Here is a 15441-nt window from a genome sequence, read left to right on the forward strand (position 1 = left end):
TGCATATATCTGAGCATGTGTGTGACTGTATTTGTGTGTGTACATGTGTATGTGCGTTTGTCATGTGTGTGTGCACTTGTATATGTATGCATGTGTGTACATGTGTGCATGTGTGCGCGTGTATGAGTGTGTGTGCATGCATGTGTACTGAAAGATAAGATGGAAATGAAGGTAGTATCTTTTGGCACACCAGTGATTTTGCTGATCATCCTGACAACAAAGACATTGCATTTGAAATTTTGATCAGAAAATGCACTTTTCCCATAAAGTAAAATGAACATTTTGCTTCTAAAAATGAACACTGTTCATGGTTAAACAATCCACTGTTTGCCTCTGAGGGGTGGGAAAGAGAAAGGAAAGTCAGAGTGAGAGAAGTAGAAGACAAAATCAGCTGCTGTGACTTTGGTGAGTGTCACCTTGTGGGCATCGTCCCCTCCACACTGAAGAGGGACCCCTGGAATCTGGGAGCGAATGGTTCTGCTCTTCCCACTTTTACAAAATTGAAGAGCAGACAGTGGAACTGTGGGCTGATAACCAGGAGGGGCTTCTCACAACACAAAGTAGGTGCAAACTGGTGAGAGCTGCCCACCAGTTGACTCTTTAATATGAACAAAATATGAACAAAACTGAAATATGAATTCAAGATAACAGGCTGACAGGGTCCCTGTGGTGTTAAAAAAAAAAAAAACAAATTGTAAAATAACTAACTAAATAAATCGAATAAAAATGTCAAGAAAATTGAGAAGAGTTTTTTGTTTGTTTGTTTGCTTTTTGTTTTTCCTTTGAGAAGCCACAAGCAGTCAGTATTCAGCCTGCCAGATATTGACTGAAGCTCACTGGACCTCATATGAACCTAAATTCAACAGACTTCTCCACATGATGAGGAGCTGTGTGAGGCCACCACTGTAGTGCCCAGAGCTCCAGTCAAACACTAGCCTAGATGCTGCAGTGATAGTATCTTTTTAGAAGTGACCAACATTTGGATTGCAGAGGTGAAGCCATGCAGGCCACCCTCTGCACCATGGTGAGCCACCTCCTGTCAGATGATGAAAATGCAAATGTAAAGCCTGGGATTTGCAAAGAAGCTGTTCTTCCTCAAGACTGCAGTATCAACTCTTGCTCCAGTTGCTCTCCGATTTCTTGTCCCACATCTATCAGATTGGATCCCATTAACTGGATGAACAAAATCATTAAAAGAAACCTTTCCACACAGATACAGGTATAGAACTAAGTATAGCTGTAGACAGAGACATAGATAAAGAGTCTGTTGATTCTGGAGGACTTGACCTAAGAAAGATACTACAGGGATACAGCTTTAAACTGCATCCTTGTATAGGAATTCCATCCTTTCAGCATAAGAAAAACAATGTGTAGTCTCTACGCACTAGCTTCTTTAATCAAATATTATTACAGACCCAGGCTCACCAGGCAGGAACAGAACAACTCTACAGAATACACAGCAAGAGACACGTTTGGATGCAGTGACAGGCAAGAGGAGTGAAATGGCAACCGCAAGAGGCTAACATGGATAATGACTGATGGAAACAGAGCAGTGAGTACCAAATAGACCAAGCCTTAGGGTTGGCTCAGCCCACTAACTGAAAAACCATCTCTACCACCCTGAGAAGGTACAGAAACAGATACGGGGAGACTGTTGCGGAGGGTCTATATATTGGGTAGTCCACAGCTGTTTGGCCTGCCTTCCTTGCTATGTTTCTTAGGTTTTATCAAATGTAATCTGTTCTGTACACTGATGGCTCAAAGTTCGAGCTGAAATTCTTTTTATTGCTACCGATAATCTCCTTATGAATAATTGAGTGTTGACTACACAAGCAACTTGATAGTTTAGCAATCATTTTCTAAATCTACTTTATGGTTTCTTTGCCTACTCTGGACGTCGGCACTGGTAAATTAGGTTGGGCATCCTCACTGCAAATAGGAAAGCTTGAGAAAGACATACATGCATGAAATATTCATGAGGATTCAGTTCCCTAGGAATTTACGCACAGTCCCCACTCCTATGTATTATAGAACTGAAATCTCAATTACACAAAGGCAGCTAATATAAGATACTTACAGTCATATCACAGAAAGAATCACAATGAGATAAAAATTATGAGCCTTTGAAAAACTTTGCTTCCTAAATAGAAAATCAAGGTATAAAATAAAACAAAATACCAATAGGAAAACTGTATTTATAACAGCCTGAGTGCAAAACCCCACCATTAGCCTAAGTTATGTTCCTGCTGCACCGGCCCGTTCAGGCCTACTTACTTTTTGAAAGATCAAGGGTGTCCGAGTTCCTGGCACTTTCCTTTGATCTTGTTCTAACAGTACGGTTAATGGAACACCAAAAAGACCAGAGTCTGCAACAAGAAAACAAAAGTTCTTCACTTCTGTCAACCTTTAAAATGGTAATAAGCACTGGACATGAGAAATTTTGTACATTGTCATTTATCGATCGATTATTTGCTGAGCATCTACTAAGGGAATGATACCGTGAAGTCCAACACAGCCAGACTCGTGGCTGTCTTCCAGAACATTCCAGTCCAGGTAGGCATCCAAACAAATGAGTGCAAATAGTCACTGGAATAATCAGAGCAAAGTGCTGCCAAACAAACACCCCACAATGAGGACATGTAAACTACAGTTGATGAGGTGCAAACAGATTAAAACTTCTGACGTGTAATCAAACACTACTCACCCCCACCCCTTTACTGAATGGGCACTGAACGCTCCCTGATATAGCTAAATATAAATATTTGCCTTTTGAAAACTCAGCTAATTGCTGGGTGAAGTGGTGCATGCCTGGAATCCCAGCACTCTGGGAGGGAGAGACAGGCGGTCACTGTGAGTTCGAGGCCAGTCCAGTCTACAAAGTGAGCTCAGGACAGCCAAGGCTATGCAGAGAAATGCTGTCTAGAAACACCAAAAAAGAAACAAGAAAAAAGAAAATTTAGCTTATTTTACAATCCTGGCTTATAAATGTGTCTTCCAAAAATGTAGTAGGTATCTAGCCTTCTAACATTTAAATTCTCATTCTCTGTCTCTCTCTCTTCTCTCTCTCTCTCTCTCTCTCTCTCTCTCTCTCTCTCTCTCTCTCTCTCTCTCTCTCTCTCTCTCTCTCTCTCCCTCCCTCCCTCCAGATGTCTTCAGGTCTCAAGTTATTTAGATGGTGTGTGTTCCATACCACCACCAAGAACATCACCCAAATCCATTTTTGCTACATAGGAACCAAATCAAACCTTACCTTTTGTTTTGGCTTTCACAGCTTTCTGTTGTTTGAGTTCCATGCCCAATACCTCATACAGGGCAGTAAGCTCGATCAGAGCTAACTGGCAGACTTTCTTCATGTCTTGGGGTGCCAAGTCTCCAATCCTTGTAGTACCTGTTTTATCTTTTGGCATTCTGAAACTCTGACAAAAAAATAAATAAAATATTAAAGACTCTCACATGAACTCTGGTGCCCCATATTTGACCACCTCCTCTTGGTAGGGAGGCCTGGTGGCACTCAAAGAAAGAATAAGCAGGCTACCAAGATGAGACTTGATGGTCTATGACCACATGGTAGGGGAGGAGGTTCTCCTTGGTCTTAGACCTAGAGGAGGGGAATAGGGTAAAAGCAGGAGGGAGGGAGGAACGGGAGCATACAAGGGATGGGATAACAATTTAGTAGTAATCTGAATAAATTAATTAAATAAAAAATAAAGTAGTAAAGATGATTGCTATCGAATCCCGCTTTTGTAATGAAAGGAGAAAACATTCTAACTATGGCAAGGAATTCTACTCAGGATGAGTGACAATGAAAGCCGTGGTAGAATGTCTCAGTGAAAAGACAGAGTTGACTTATCAGGGAGAGCCCCAAAACTGGAGAGTTAAGATAATTCACTCTTGGGGTCTGACTCAGAGAAAACTAAACCAAGTAAAGCAAGGACGCATGCCAGAGGATCAGGGACAGGAAAAATCATGTCAACCTCATGGCCCTTCAAGATACCGTAGGTTGCCTGTCAGGCAGGGACCAATAAGAAGGACACACAAGAGAAAGAGGGGTCAGGTGGTCTGCTGAAAATAAGAGGAAGAGAAAGCAGTGTGTCCATGAGGATGTATTTATAATGTTCCAGGAACCCTCCACATGAATGATGCTCTCCTAATTGTCATAAAGAACCAGGGAGATTGGGAAAGAAAAGCCATCCACCATCCGAGTGGGAGAGACATGGTCTTTAGAGCCAGAGGGTTATCAGTTATCCAACTCCTACTACCTATGATATCAGGAAACTGCTGAACCTTTTTTTCTGTCAAATGGAATGAGCTAGAGGAAGAATGGAGGGAGGGAGAGAAGCTCTCCTCATTCAGGAGGCCATTGTGGGGTTTACATGGTCAATACAACTGAACTACTCATGTCTGCTATAATTACTGTTTTACTGTTGAACATACACAGGTCAAGATCCCACCTAGCACCACAGGTCTACGAGTGGGGCAATTGCTGTGTGTCTTCTTCAAATTTTATCTTAGCCTCCTTTATCACTAACCACAATAAATATAAGAAAACAAGGCACAAAATAAAAGAACAAATTTCTCTAGCATATTTAATGCCAATTACTGTCCCACTGTGTTTGCTGAATAAAACAGTGATCACTATCCAGTAGTTTAATTAAAAACTATGTCCTAAAAAATCATGCCCTGAATTCCTTAAGTTGTTAAGGATGGTCACCAGACTTACTCTCAAGCATCCATTATCAAAGTGTGGTCCAGGGAACCTTGTGGGTACCAATTAGTCCAAGAGGTCAAGCTTATGAGCCAAAAATTAACTTTAAGAGTAATAATAAAACTTTTTCCCCTTTTCTACTCTAATTCTCTCATGAGTGTACAGTGGAATTTTCCAGAAGTAAATGACATCTATATTCCAAAGAAAGAATGAAAAAAAAAAAAAAAAAAAAAAAAGCTATTTCCATTGTCAAAGGAGTTTGTATGCCAATAATAGTGAACTTCACTGTATTATTTTAATTTTTTTTTTTTTAACTGAAGATGGTTTTTGGTGCTAGACATCAAAGAAAGGGTGAATTTGGGGCCAACATGAGTTACATAGTGAATTTCAGAGCATTGTAGCTAAAAAGTAAGAATCTGTCTCTAAAAATTACATATATCTCTAAAAAAAGACAAATAGGTCAACTAATGTGTACACAAGATTTTGAGGTTTTAAATCATTTGAGGACCATGGTTAAATTTTGATACCATAAATGTTTGAGAGAACATTTCCTAGTAAAACATAGAGCAAGTCTTTAACATCGGCAAGTTTGGGGGACTAGGGTAGCCTTTCAAGTACACTCAACTCAGAGCGAGTGAGTGCCCCCACCAAAAAAGGAAAGGAGTCTTTCTGAACTTCTGTTGTACATTTTTCCTCTGAGACTACTAAACAAAGCAGTAAGGGGCATCGTGGAAGGCGGACCCTGGGTGCAGCTTAAGTATCCGCGCCTTTGGACTCTGTGGTGGAACGCAGAGTGGAGAATGCAGAGCTGCACTGCACGTGGGACATCCTGTCTCCATCAGTGACTAGTGAGGTTCGCTTTCCATCACTGTGACCAATTCTTGAGAAAATGCAACTTAAGGGAGATCATTTATTTTCCCTCAGGGTTTCAGTCCATGGCAATTGGGGAAGGCGTGGTGCTCAAACTCATCTGCTAGTGGCCAGGAAACAGAAAGAGGGGAGGAAGTGGGGAAGGAAAGGACAGACATACAGAATGGGATAGATGGACTCGGGTTGTGGGGGGGCGGGGAGAGAGAGAGAATAAATATAATGCCACCATCTAGTTCTTAGTCCTTCACCTGTAAACTGATGTAGAAACACCACAGATCCTACCACTCTACCTCACGGGGTGAGGATCCAATGACACATGCAAGTGCTCAGAAAGTATTAAGCACATGCGCATAAACACACACACACACACACCATATATTTGCATCAACTACATTAGAGTTTTTCAGACATGGTCTCTCATGTAGCCAACGCCATCTTGAAATTTCCCACATAGCCGAGACTGGCCTTTAACTTCTGATTCTCCTGGTCTTCTCCATCCAAGTGTTGAGAGATGCAGACCTATGCCCCCCATTCTAATCTATTCTAATCTATTCTATTCTATTACTCTATTTCTTTTCAGTGAACTTTGAAAATCATTAGAAAATAAATTTTCGTTTTTGTTTTTCCTGCATGGTATGGCCAGGAAAGAAAAAAAAAAAAAGGATTAATACTTAATATGTGATAAATGGTAGCTTACTATATTTTACAAAAAGTTCCACTAGGGTAAGAACCAGGGCATATTCTAGGTGGGGGAAGCAGGCTTTTAGAAAGAGTCAAGCATGGCCACGTAGAAAATGACGTCAGGTTTCTAGGACCCTCTGGATCCATCTATTTCCCTATCTCCTATATTTTTCTCACCTAGAGCTCCAATAGCATGTCCTCACCTTTATCCCACTTTCCTGGTAAGTGAAGACTTTAATGAGACCTGCCCCTTATGGGTGGATCTTGGCCCAGGGGTTCTGCTCGATATAAGGCACCAACCAAGGACAATACATGCAGTCATCATCAAACCCCTACCCAGATCTAGCCAAGGGACAGAACATTCTCCACAGTTAAGTGGAGACTGGGGACTGACTTTCACACGAACTCTGGTGCCCCATATTTGGCCATGTCCCCTGGATGGGGAGGCCTGATGGCACTTGGAGGAAGGATAGCACACTACCAAGAAAAGACTTGATACCCTAGCATCATATTCAGGGGGAGGAGGTACCCCTCAGTCACAGTCATAGGGAAAGGGAATAGGGTGAAAGCGGGATGGAGGGAGGAATGGGAGGATGGATGGGATGGGATAGCAAATGAGATGTAATATGAATTATTTTATTTTTCAATAAAATAAAATTTTAAAAAAGAAAAGAGAAAATGACATCATGCAACTTTCCTCTTCTACTCCACTTCCTCATCCAACAGCCAGGTAGGGACAGCCTAGGTGGAGAGAAGAAAGTGAGGCCCTCAAGGGCAGGGCTACATGCTGACCACCTCCACAGCTCCAGCGTGTCTGTGGCTTGCCATGCTTCGGGTACTCCGCCACAGGCTAGTGAAGACAACCCCCGCCCCCCGACACAGAGAGGGCAAGCACGGTGAAGCTGTTTTTGAGTCAGAGTCTCTCTTTGCAGCCCGGACAGAACACACATTCAAAGTCCCCCTGCCTCTACCAACCAAGTGCCCCTGTACACTGCACCTGTCCTTCTCATGATCCTCTGTGTTCTCTGATGACCTGTCATAGTTCCTGAGCCTTCATTTATTAAAGGCAATATTTGGCCTTGCACATGCTGGGCAAGCACCTGTACCTGAGTCACATCAGCAGCCTCAGGCTTTACTTCTCAAACCCACAAAAACACAGGACCCATTTTTCTCACACACGGATCTCAACTTCTGTTCATGGCTTTGTTCTCAGAACAGCTGAACCGTATCTGCCCACTTACATGTTAAAAAACCAACACTTCAAGTGTTTCATTAATATCAGTCTCATTGGGTCTTATAAGACATGTAATATAATTACATAAAAGCATTACCAAAGGTAAATGTTTAGAGAAACCTGAAATGTCATTAGTACAAACATTTCATTTACCTAGCAATGTATGTCATGGGCTTGTTTATTTATTTATTTAAACATTGTGCTTAATAAAGGAGTTGGTTCTTTATCCCAATGTTTAATTCATAGAGGCTCCTTAAATATTTATGAAGTTTCCTGTCATTTTCTGTGTGCATGCGCGCACAAGAGAGAGAGAGAGAGAGAGAGAGAGAGAGAATAGACTGGATGGTTCAGTCCCTTGGCTAAGAGAGGAAACCATGTGGTTTTAGCAAGAATAAGGTGCCTTATCTTCTTTTGTAGGCTGTGAAGTAGGGCAGGTGTTGGGGGGGGCGTGTCTTAGGGATTTTATTAGTAATGTTGAACTTGACTCCTTTACACCTCAACCCCTCCCATTCTAGCAGAAGTTGCTCACAGAGTCGGGCCCTAGCATGCCACGTCACCTAACTTGTTGGCACATTTTAAAACTAGTATCTACATCACGAAGATTACTTGAGGAATGAGCAAATACTCCAGAGCGTCATTCCTGGACTATGTATGACATGTACACGATGTGTAGTAGCTACATTTGCAAATGGCTATGACTTGAAAGATCTCCACATGGAAGAGAAGAAATGTGAGTCAACTGTGAGACCATAAAGAGTTTACAGAGACTGCTCTGTGCTGCATGAAAAGGGAAGTGAGTGAGAAATGAGGTCACCAGAGAGCGGCTCATTACATAAAGCCCACTGTTTACTTACAGGCGAAGAGAAGTGCAGTGACAAATTGGAACTTAAGGTTCTGTTTAGACACCTGCTTCGGCATGGCACCAGCTACCATTCACTGCCTCCGCCTTGCTAAGGATCTGCAGGAACCATACAACATACCCACGCATAGAAGGCATGTCTGCACCAAGGTTATAGACATGGGCAGGTGCAAATACAGAGATGAGTGATAGTCACCAAAAGCATGGTTCTGCTCATTGAAAAGGTGCTTTCCAGTACTTTATAGACTATCAGTTCAGAGCCAAGCAAAAGTGAGCTCTCACAGGGCAAACAAAGGTTCCCCAGGTAAGCACGAAACAGCAGAAGGTGGACAAAGAAAAGTTATTTCATAACTCGGGGCACAACATGAACAAAATCAAGAAGGGAGTCAAACACAAATGGACTTGGTAGAAAAAATAAATGGCAGACAGAGTTTTGTCTCTAAAACGATTAAAAGGAGATTAATTATATTTTATTTCATTGTTTGGGGTTACAAACTTAAAAATCAATAACACCTTTATTTTAAGATAGTCTCTCCTCTGATAGTTTCAAGGCTTTCCTTACTCTGTGATGAGGAGTGCCACACTGGGAGTTTTACTCTTCTTAAGGGGAACATGGGTGGGGTCATTGCTTTAGGCCAAAATTTGAAAACTCCTTTACTTTCCCCACTAAGCACTGAAAAAAGATCAAAGCTTGTGAGGAGCCTTGGGAATAACCTGGTGTCTCTCACTAAGGGCTGCTTCAGTAAATCACTGCTCTGTGATGGACAAGAGAAAAGGAAATGGGAAGCATCAAGCAAAGGAAATGGGAAATATCCAGGAAAGGAAATGGGAAGTATCTAGAAAAGGAAATGGGAAATATCCAGGAAAGGAAATGGGAAGTATGTCTTCCCATTTTTATGTTAGGATCTCTGAAAAATAACACAAAGTAAAATAAAACCAATATGCAGGAAAACATGAGCAGTGGGCTCACATAGAAAAACAGAGAAAACAGAATATTAAAACAAAAAGGGCTGTCTGGGACTAGAGAAATGACTCCAGTTAAGAGCATTTGCTGCTCTTTCAAAGGTTGCAGGCTTGTGTTCTCAGCACCTACACAGTGGTTCATAGCCATCTGTAACTCCACCTCCAGGGACTTCTACAGTATCCTCTGACTGTAGGCACACACATAGTGCACACACAATTTATGTATGTAAAACACTCATCACATAAGCAGTTTAAAATAATAAAATCAAAAAAGGTTCTCTAAAAGGAGAGTCTGACAAGGTGGTCAATGATAAAAGCTAGACTTATTTTACTTTGATTTATATTCGCCTTTTGAGTCATGTAACTATTTCATATTCTTACAAAATAAAATAGTATTTGAAGAAAGCAACCTTTAAAAATTGAGAATAAAGCAAAGCAAATTGACCTGAGCTGATAATGCAGTCAGTGGCATAAGCACCCCAAAAGCTTCAGCTCAGGAACTTTACTATCAAGTCCCCTTTGGGGATCTATCCCAAATGGCTGGAGAAAAGAAGTCTGGTCAGCACTGGCATTCTGAGCATTTTATGTTAACATTAACGTAGAATAATAATTTTTTTTTTTAAAAAAGTGAGTGTTTCTGACAGTGGAAAATTCAAAGCATGGAAGAAAGAAGATAAAAACCCACATTCCCCCCACCCCCACCTGAAAAGGGCTCCCAAGTGATACCCAGCCCAGAAAACTGTACGCTTCCAGTATCCTGGCCACAGATAGAAATCTTTGCTTCTACTAAATGGAACTGTGGATGCTTGCAAGTAGAGACACCTTTAAATCTTGAGCAGGAAATACACTACATAAGCTCTGAGAGATTTTCCTAAGGTATCATTAAACATGTATGAGCCCATGGGCTAACATGCCATTCTCACACACACACACACACACACACATGAACTGGTCACTGATAACAGATGCTAAAGAAGCAAAAGTAAGAAGTGAAAACTTCCATAAGAGGGAAAAGTAACTATCTTGGATAATTGTTTTCTTAAAGTAAACATCCAGAATGACAAACGAAAAAGAGGAAAATATTAGAACTTCATCCTTTTGGATCATTAACAAATTAATGGAGTCAGGTATGGCTCTGAACCACAGCTTTAATTACACACACAAAACGATGACGCAGATAAGCCCCTATAAAGACCACATGACTGCATAGCTAAAGTAGCCAGACCAAGGCAAACCCAGGAACTAAACCCAATGTAACTGATGCCAACTAGTTTACAAATCCAGAGAAATGAAACTACGCTAAGAGGCCAGAAGGAGTCACAGGATGAGATTCACCAGAATTTAACAAGGTTCTTTCAATTCACTTTGGAGGACAGGGCTGGGAGGTGGCACAGCAGTTAAGGCACTGGTGGAACAAGAGTAAGAACCAGAGAACCCCTGGGGGTGTGCGAGGACTTCCTTAGAATCCAAGGCCCTGAAGGCAGAGGTGAGACTCCTCCCACCCAGCAAGATGGCTAGCCAGATTAGCTGCTTCAGCAAGCCCTGAGTTCGATGTAAAGATCCTGTAGCAGCAATAATTAAGGTGAAAGAGGGACTTTAAAAGAATCCTAAATGGGGGCTGATGGCCCACACCTTTGATCCCAGCGCTGTCAGAGACAAGGACAGGAAGATCTCTAAGTTCGAGCCCAGCTTGGTCTACAAAGCAAGCTCCAGGATGGCCAGGGTTACACACAAAAAAGCCCCGTCTAGGAAAAAAACGAAAAAGGAAAAGATTCCTAACATCTACCCTCAGATCTCCACATGCACATGCACACACGTACACATACTCAGGTACACAGATATATACACACACACATATGTGCAACATGCATGTGACATAAACAAACAAACTTAGGGAAGAACTTAGGGAACACAGAACAACAAAAGACAGGTGGGAAAATAGGTAAATAGTAAAATGATAGAAACAGAGGAGGGAGGGAGAGAGAGAGAGGGAGGGAGAGAGAGGTGTTAAGGTAAGTGAGAAAGCAGAAGAGGACATAGAAGAATGGAAGAATAGGGGAAAGTGAGGGGGAAGATGGGTAGTCTAAATGTCTAAATGTCATCTCAACCAAATTCAATGGATTTTATTCAAAGCATGGCTCTCAAACTTTACAAACAGTCATGATAACTGTGACACAATTTGAAATCTGGAAACTGGGTATTTGAGATTAAATCTTGTTGATATTTTAAAGGTACAGTAATTGCACGGGTGTGCAGGTTTTTAAACTTCTGGGCCTTTGGGGTTTTTTTGTTTGCTTGGTTTGTAATACAAACCTTTACAGATGATAACCAGCATTCAGACACGTGTTTCAAAATTAACACCGGCCAGGAAGGTGAACACTGATGTGCAGGTGTTGGGAATTGGTTGTGTGGTAAGTCTCTAGAAGTTTGTTATATTTCTCTTTTTAGCTTTTGCTCTAAAATGTATGAAAAAAAAAAAAATACAAGGCACTCACAGCAGGGAGAACACTCTGTACAGAAGGCTCAGGTCTCAAATACCATTTGTTGCTAAAAGGAACCAGTTTCTTTAAGAACCAGCTGCTTTCATGTCTGAGAGGGAGAAAGTGACAAGGTGAGCCTGGAACATCCTGTACCAGAGACTGACAGGGAGAAAGGAGGAGGAGGGCATGATGGAACAGCGTAGGAACCAGCCGCAGGCCCACACCAGGCAAGGGGGTCAGGGCTGTGTAACTCGGACCATCAAAGGCATGTTATAATATCTAATAAATGCTAAATGAAAAAGTCAGCAGGTCTGTAGTGGCATGCAAAGCTGAAAAGAGAAAGGTAGATCTCTGTGAGTTTGAGTCCAGCCTGCTCTACAAAGAGAGTTCCAGGACAGCCAGGGCTACACAGAGAAACCCTGTCTTGATAAACAAAACAAACAAACAAACAACAAAAAAACCCAAAGAAGCAAAAACAAAAAAACAAAGCTGAAAGGAGAGCTACCAGTTACTGAGGCATACTGCTGCCAACTAATGTAGAAAGGCCAACATGATTAGAAAATCAGTGTTTCTTAAAGCCCAGAATGTATGTCTGTGCACCAACGATGTGTGTATGCTTGGTACCCACAGATACAAAAAGAGGGGGATCAGATCCCTTGAAACTGGGGTTACACATGACTGTGACCCTCCATGTGGGTGCTGGAAATCAAACCCACTGCTCCTCAAAGAGCAGCCAGTGCTCTTAACCACTGAGCCATTTCTCCAGCTCCAACTCTGTTTTGAATGGCCTTGAAAACCTCATAATACAAAGTGAGTATGTACCTGTCAAAATAGTGTATATACTGATAGATAAAGGTTAGAAAAAATATTAATAACTGTCCAATTAACTGTTGATGGCAATATAATACTTGTTGTGTTATGCCTTCAACTTTTCCGTGAATTCTAAATTTTAAAAATGCAAAGCTTGTTCAAAAGAAGTTCTTTCAGAGGCATCTGACTGTGTATTACATACGGGCAAAGAGGCATCCTTGCCTCGGGTCTTCTCCATCCTTTCCTTACTGAGCTCTTTCTGATTGACAGCTTGTTCCGCAAATGACACCTCCAGGTTGATGTCTGTTTCAGAGGCAGGCATGTCCTCAGGCATCCTTGGGATCAGCTCCTTGTTGTCAACACCCCCACTAGATGCCTGGTCTAGGAGAAAAAAAAAAAAGACAACTAACTGCAAGCCTTTTGTTTAAATAAACCTTCTAATATGTTAACCACATTTAATAATGTTTACACAAGGAATTGTACCAATGGCTTACGGAAGAAGAGCTGGGAGATGGAGGTGACTGGTGAACTGGGGCATTCAACTGTGGATTCCTTGTGGTCACAGTCTGTAGCCTGGGTGTACCTTCTAAAGCCTGCTGGAAGGCATGCAACTCAAAAGTCTCATAAAGCTTCTGAGATGCACGTGTTTCTTTATTCTGCACGGAGAAACTAAAAGCAAGAGAGCGAGAGGCGGGCTTCATCGTCACCACTGCCTCGTGCCTGCCTTTAACTTCTCCAGAGTGGAACACATGCAGAGGCAGACCTCCTCCACACCTTGGAATGCTCTGGAATGTTACCTATGTACCACGGCAAAAGTTCCAAAACAACAGCTGATGCCAAGGACTCATCCCTCAGAAAGACGGATCAGGAGGCACCTGGTACAAGAACAACTGGCTGAGTGCCTGAGTCTGTGGAGGAGCATAAAGGTCCCCTCTTCCACCAGGGACTCCTGTGCTGTGAGGACTTGCATCAGCATTTCTGCATTTTGTTTGGGCTTTTTTATTTTGCCTGCTGCTCATCCTCTAGGAAGCAATTAACATTGAAATTTTTTTCTTTGATAAAAACAACAGCTACCAGAAAGGAGGAAAATACTTCCAAATTTCCTTGGTAAATCTTTGGCTTTTGTACATCTCATTTTAGAAAACTCCTGGCATGAGCACTCGGACTGCTACTCACTGCCCACCTGTGACTCATAATAAGATGCTGTGAACTGAAAAGGAGACAGTCTGGCATGGTGGCCTGTCCCTGAGACTCTTAAGGTAAGCTAAGAAATCAGGAGTTCAAGGTCATCTTCAACTGCACGGTGCCTTTGCGGCCACAGGGACCCAGAGGGGACAGAAACTCCACAAGAAGACGAACAGAGACAACCAACCTAGGCCCAGGGGACCTCGTGGAGACTGAAAACACCAACCAAGGACCATGCATAGACTGGACCTAGGCCCTTACATAGATGTAGCCAATGGGCAGCTCAGGCGTCATGTGGGTCACCTAGTAAGGGAGCTGGGGGATATCCTTGACATGGACTCGGTTGCCTACTTTTCGATCACTTCGCTCTTGTGGGGCTGCCTGGCCAGGCCACAGTGGAAGAGGATGTGCTCAGTCCTGACACGACTTGATGTGCTGGGGCGGGTTAGAGAGAGGAGGGTTCCCCTTGTCTGAGGGGTAACGGACAGAAGAGGGATGGAGGGAAGAGGGAAGGAGGGAACCACGATTAGGATGTAAAGTGAATAAATAAATAAATTTAAAACAAAACAAAAGAAAAAAATTGTTCTCTAACCCCTTCACATGAGCACCATAGCATGTGTATGTCTACACACACACACACACATACATACACACACACAAACACATATACATACAAACAGACACATCATACATATACACAATAAATAATTTACAACAATAAATAAACGTAAATAAATGAGTAAACATAAAATAAATAAATAAGCTGACACCTGGGCATGGTGGTACATGCCTCCAATCCAAACAGTGATCTACATTCCTGACTGAGCAAAATGAAACCTTGTCTCAAACAATAACAAAACAAAACAAATACAGGTGCTTTGTGCATTTGTCTTCTAATATTGCACGTTGTAAAACAAAGTGATACAAGAGAGGTTCATTTTAAAGATCTAATAAGCTCATGTCAGAAATCCAGGGCAATACCATCTAAAGCCTGCTGCTCAGAAAAGCTTCTGTTTCAGTCAAGACAAAATTAAGGTTTAAATATGACTCCAGTCTTAGGCGTTTCCACCAAACAAGCAAAGAGAGCTTCATGAGCATGCAGCAACGCAGTCGCAGTCGTAAGGAGCTTTTAGCTAGAATGGTCTTGCCTTTGTTCTTGCGTTTCTCTATAGCCAAACTGAGACCTACAGAAAGCCTCAGTTTTCAGTGTGAGCCCTCTGCCTCTTGGGCAATCTGGGGCAAGCAAGCCAAACGTACCTCTCTCAAACCCCCAATTAAAAAAACCTGAAAGCTCAATGGTGGTATGATCTGCTCTCATCTAAGTTATATTTGTGTTTTTCAACATTCTAAGACAATTTTAAGTAGAATACTTAATCACTTTTATGATTAATTTTTAAACTATTATCATAAATGTCAAAACAAAAATTAATTTTATTTTCCCATTAGTTTATACGGTTATATGTTTTTCTGTGAATACATTATTGGTTTCCTAGGAAACCATTCAATGAGAAGAAAAAAATGATTAGCCATTTTTGTAAATTAGAAGCTACTCTCAGCTGCTGGATGTCAGTGGACGAGAATTTAAAAATGATTCTCTTCAATGCTTTGATGTCAGCTACAATAATATCCTCCTCATGCATACCCAAATAAATAT

At 41.8% G+C, this 15441-nt stretch overlaps 1 protein-coding gene across 1 annotated transcript in view; it reads right to left on the reverse strand.

Moving 5' to 3' along the window:
- The window catches only part of Arhgap18 (Rho GTPase activating protein 18), a 146949-nt gene that overhangs the window by 39777 nt on the left and 91731 nt on the right, over window positions 1-15441 (reverse strand). The window contains exons 5-7 of the mRNA XM_051164595.1: window positions 12805-12983; window positions 3251-3416; window positions 2275-2366 (exon numbers count right to left, since the gene is read on the reverse strand). Coding sequence (XP_051020552.1) covers window positions 2275-2366; window positions 3251-3416; window positions 12805-12983 — 437 coding nt within the window. The remainder of the gene's footprint in view (window positions 1-2274; window positions 2367-3250; window positions 3417-12804; window positions 12984-15441) is intronic.

This window comes from Acomys russatus, chromosome 21, assembly GCF_903995435.1.
Source record: "Acomys russatus chromosome 21, mAcoRus1.1, whole genome shotgun sequence".
In the NCBI taxonomy this organism is placed as follows: domain Eukaryota; kingdom Metazoa; phylum Chordata; class Mammalia; order Rodentia; family Muridae; genus Acomys; species Acomys russatus.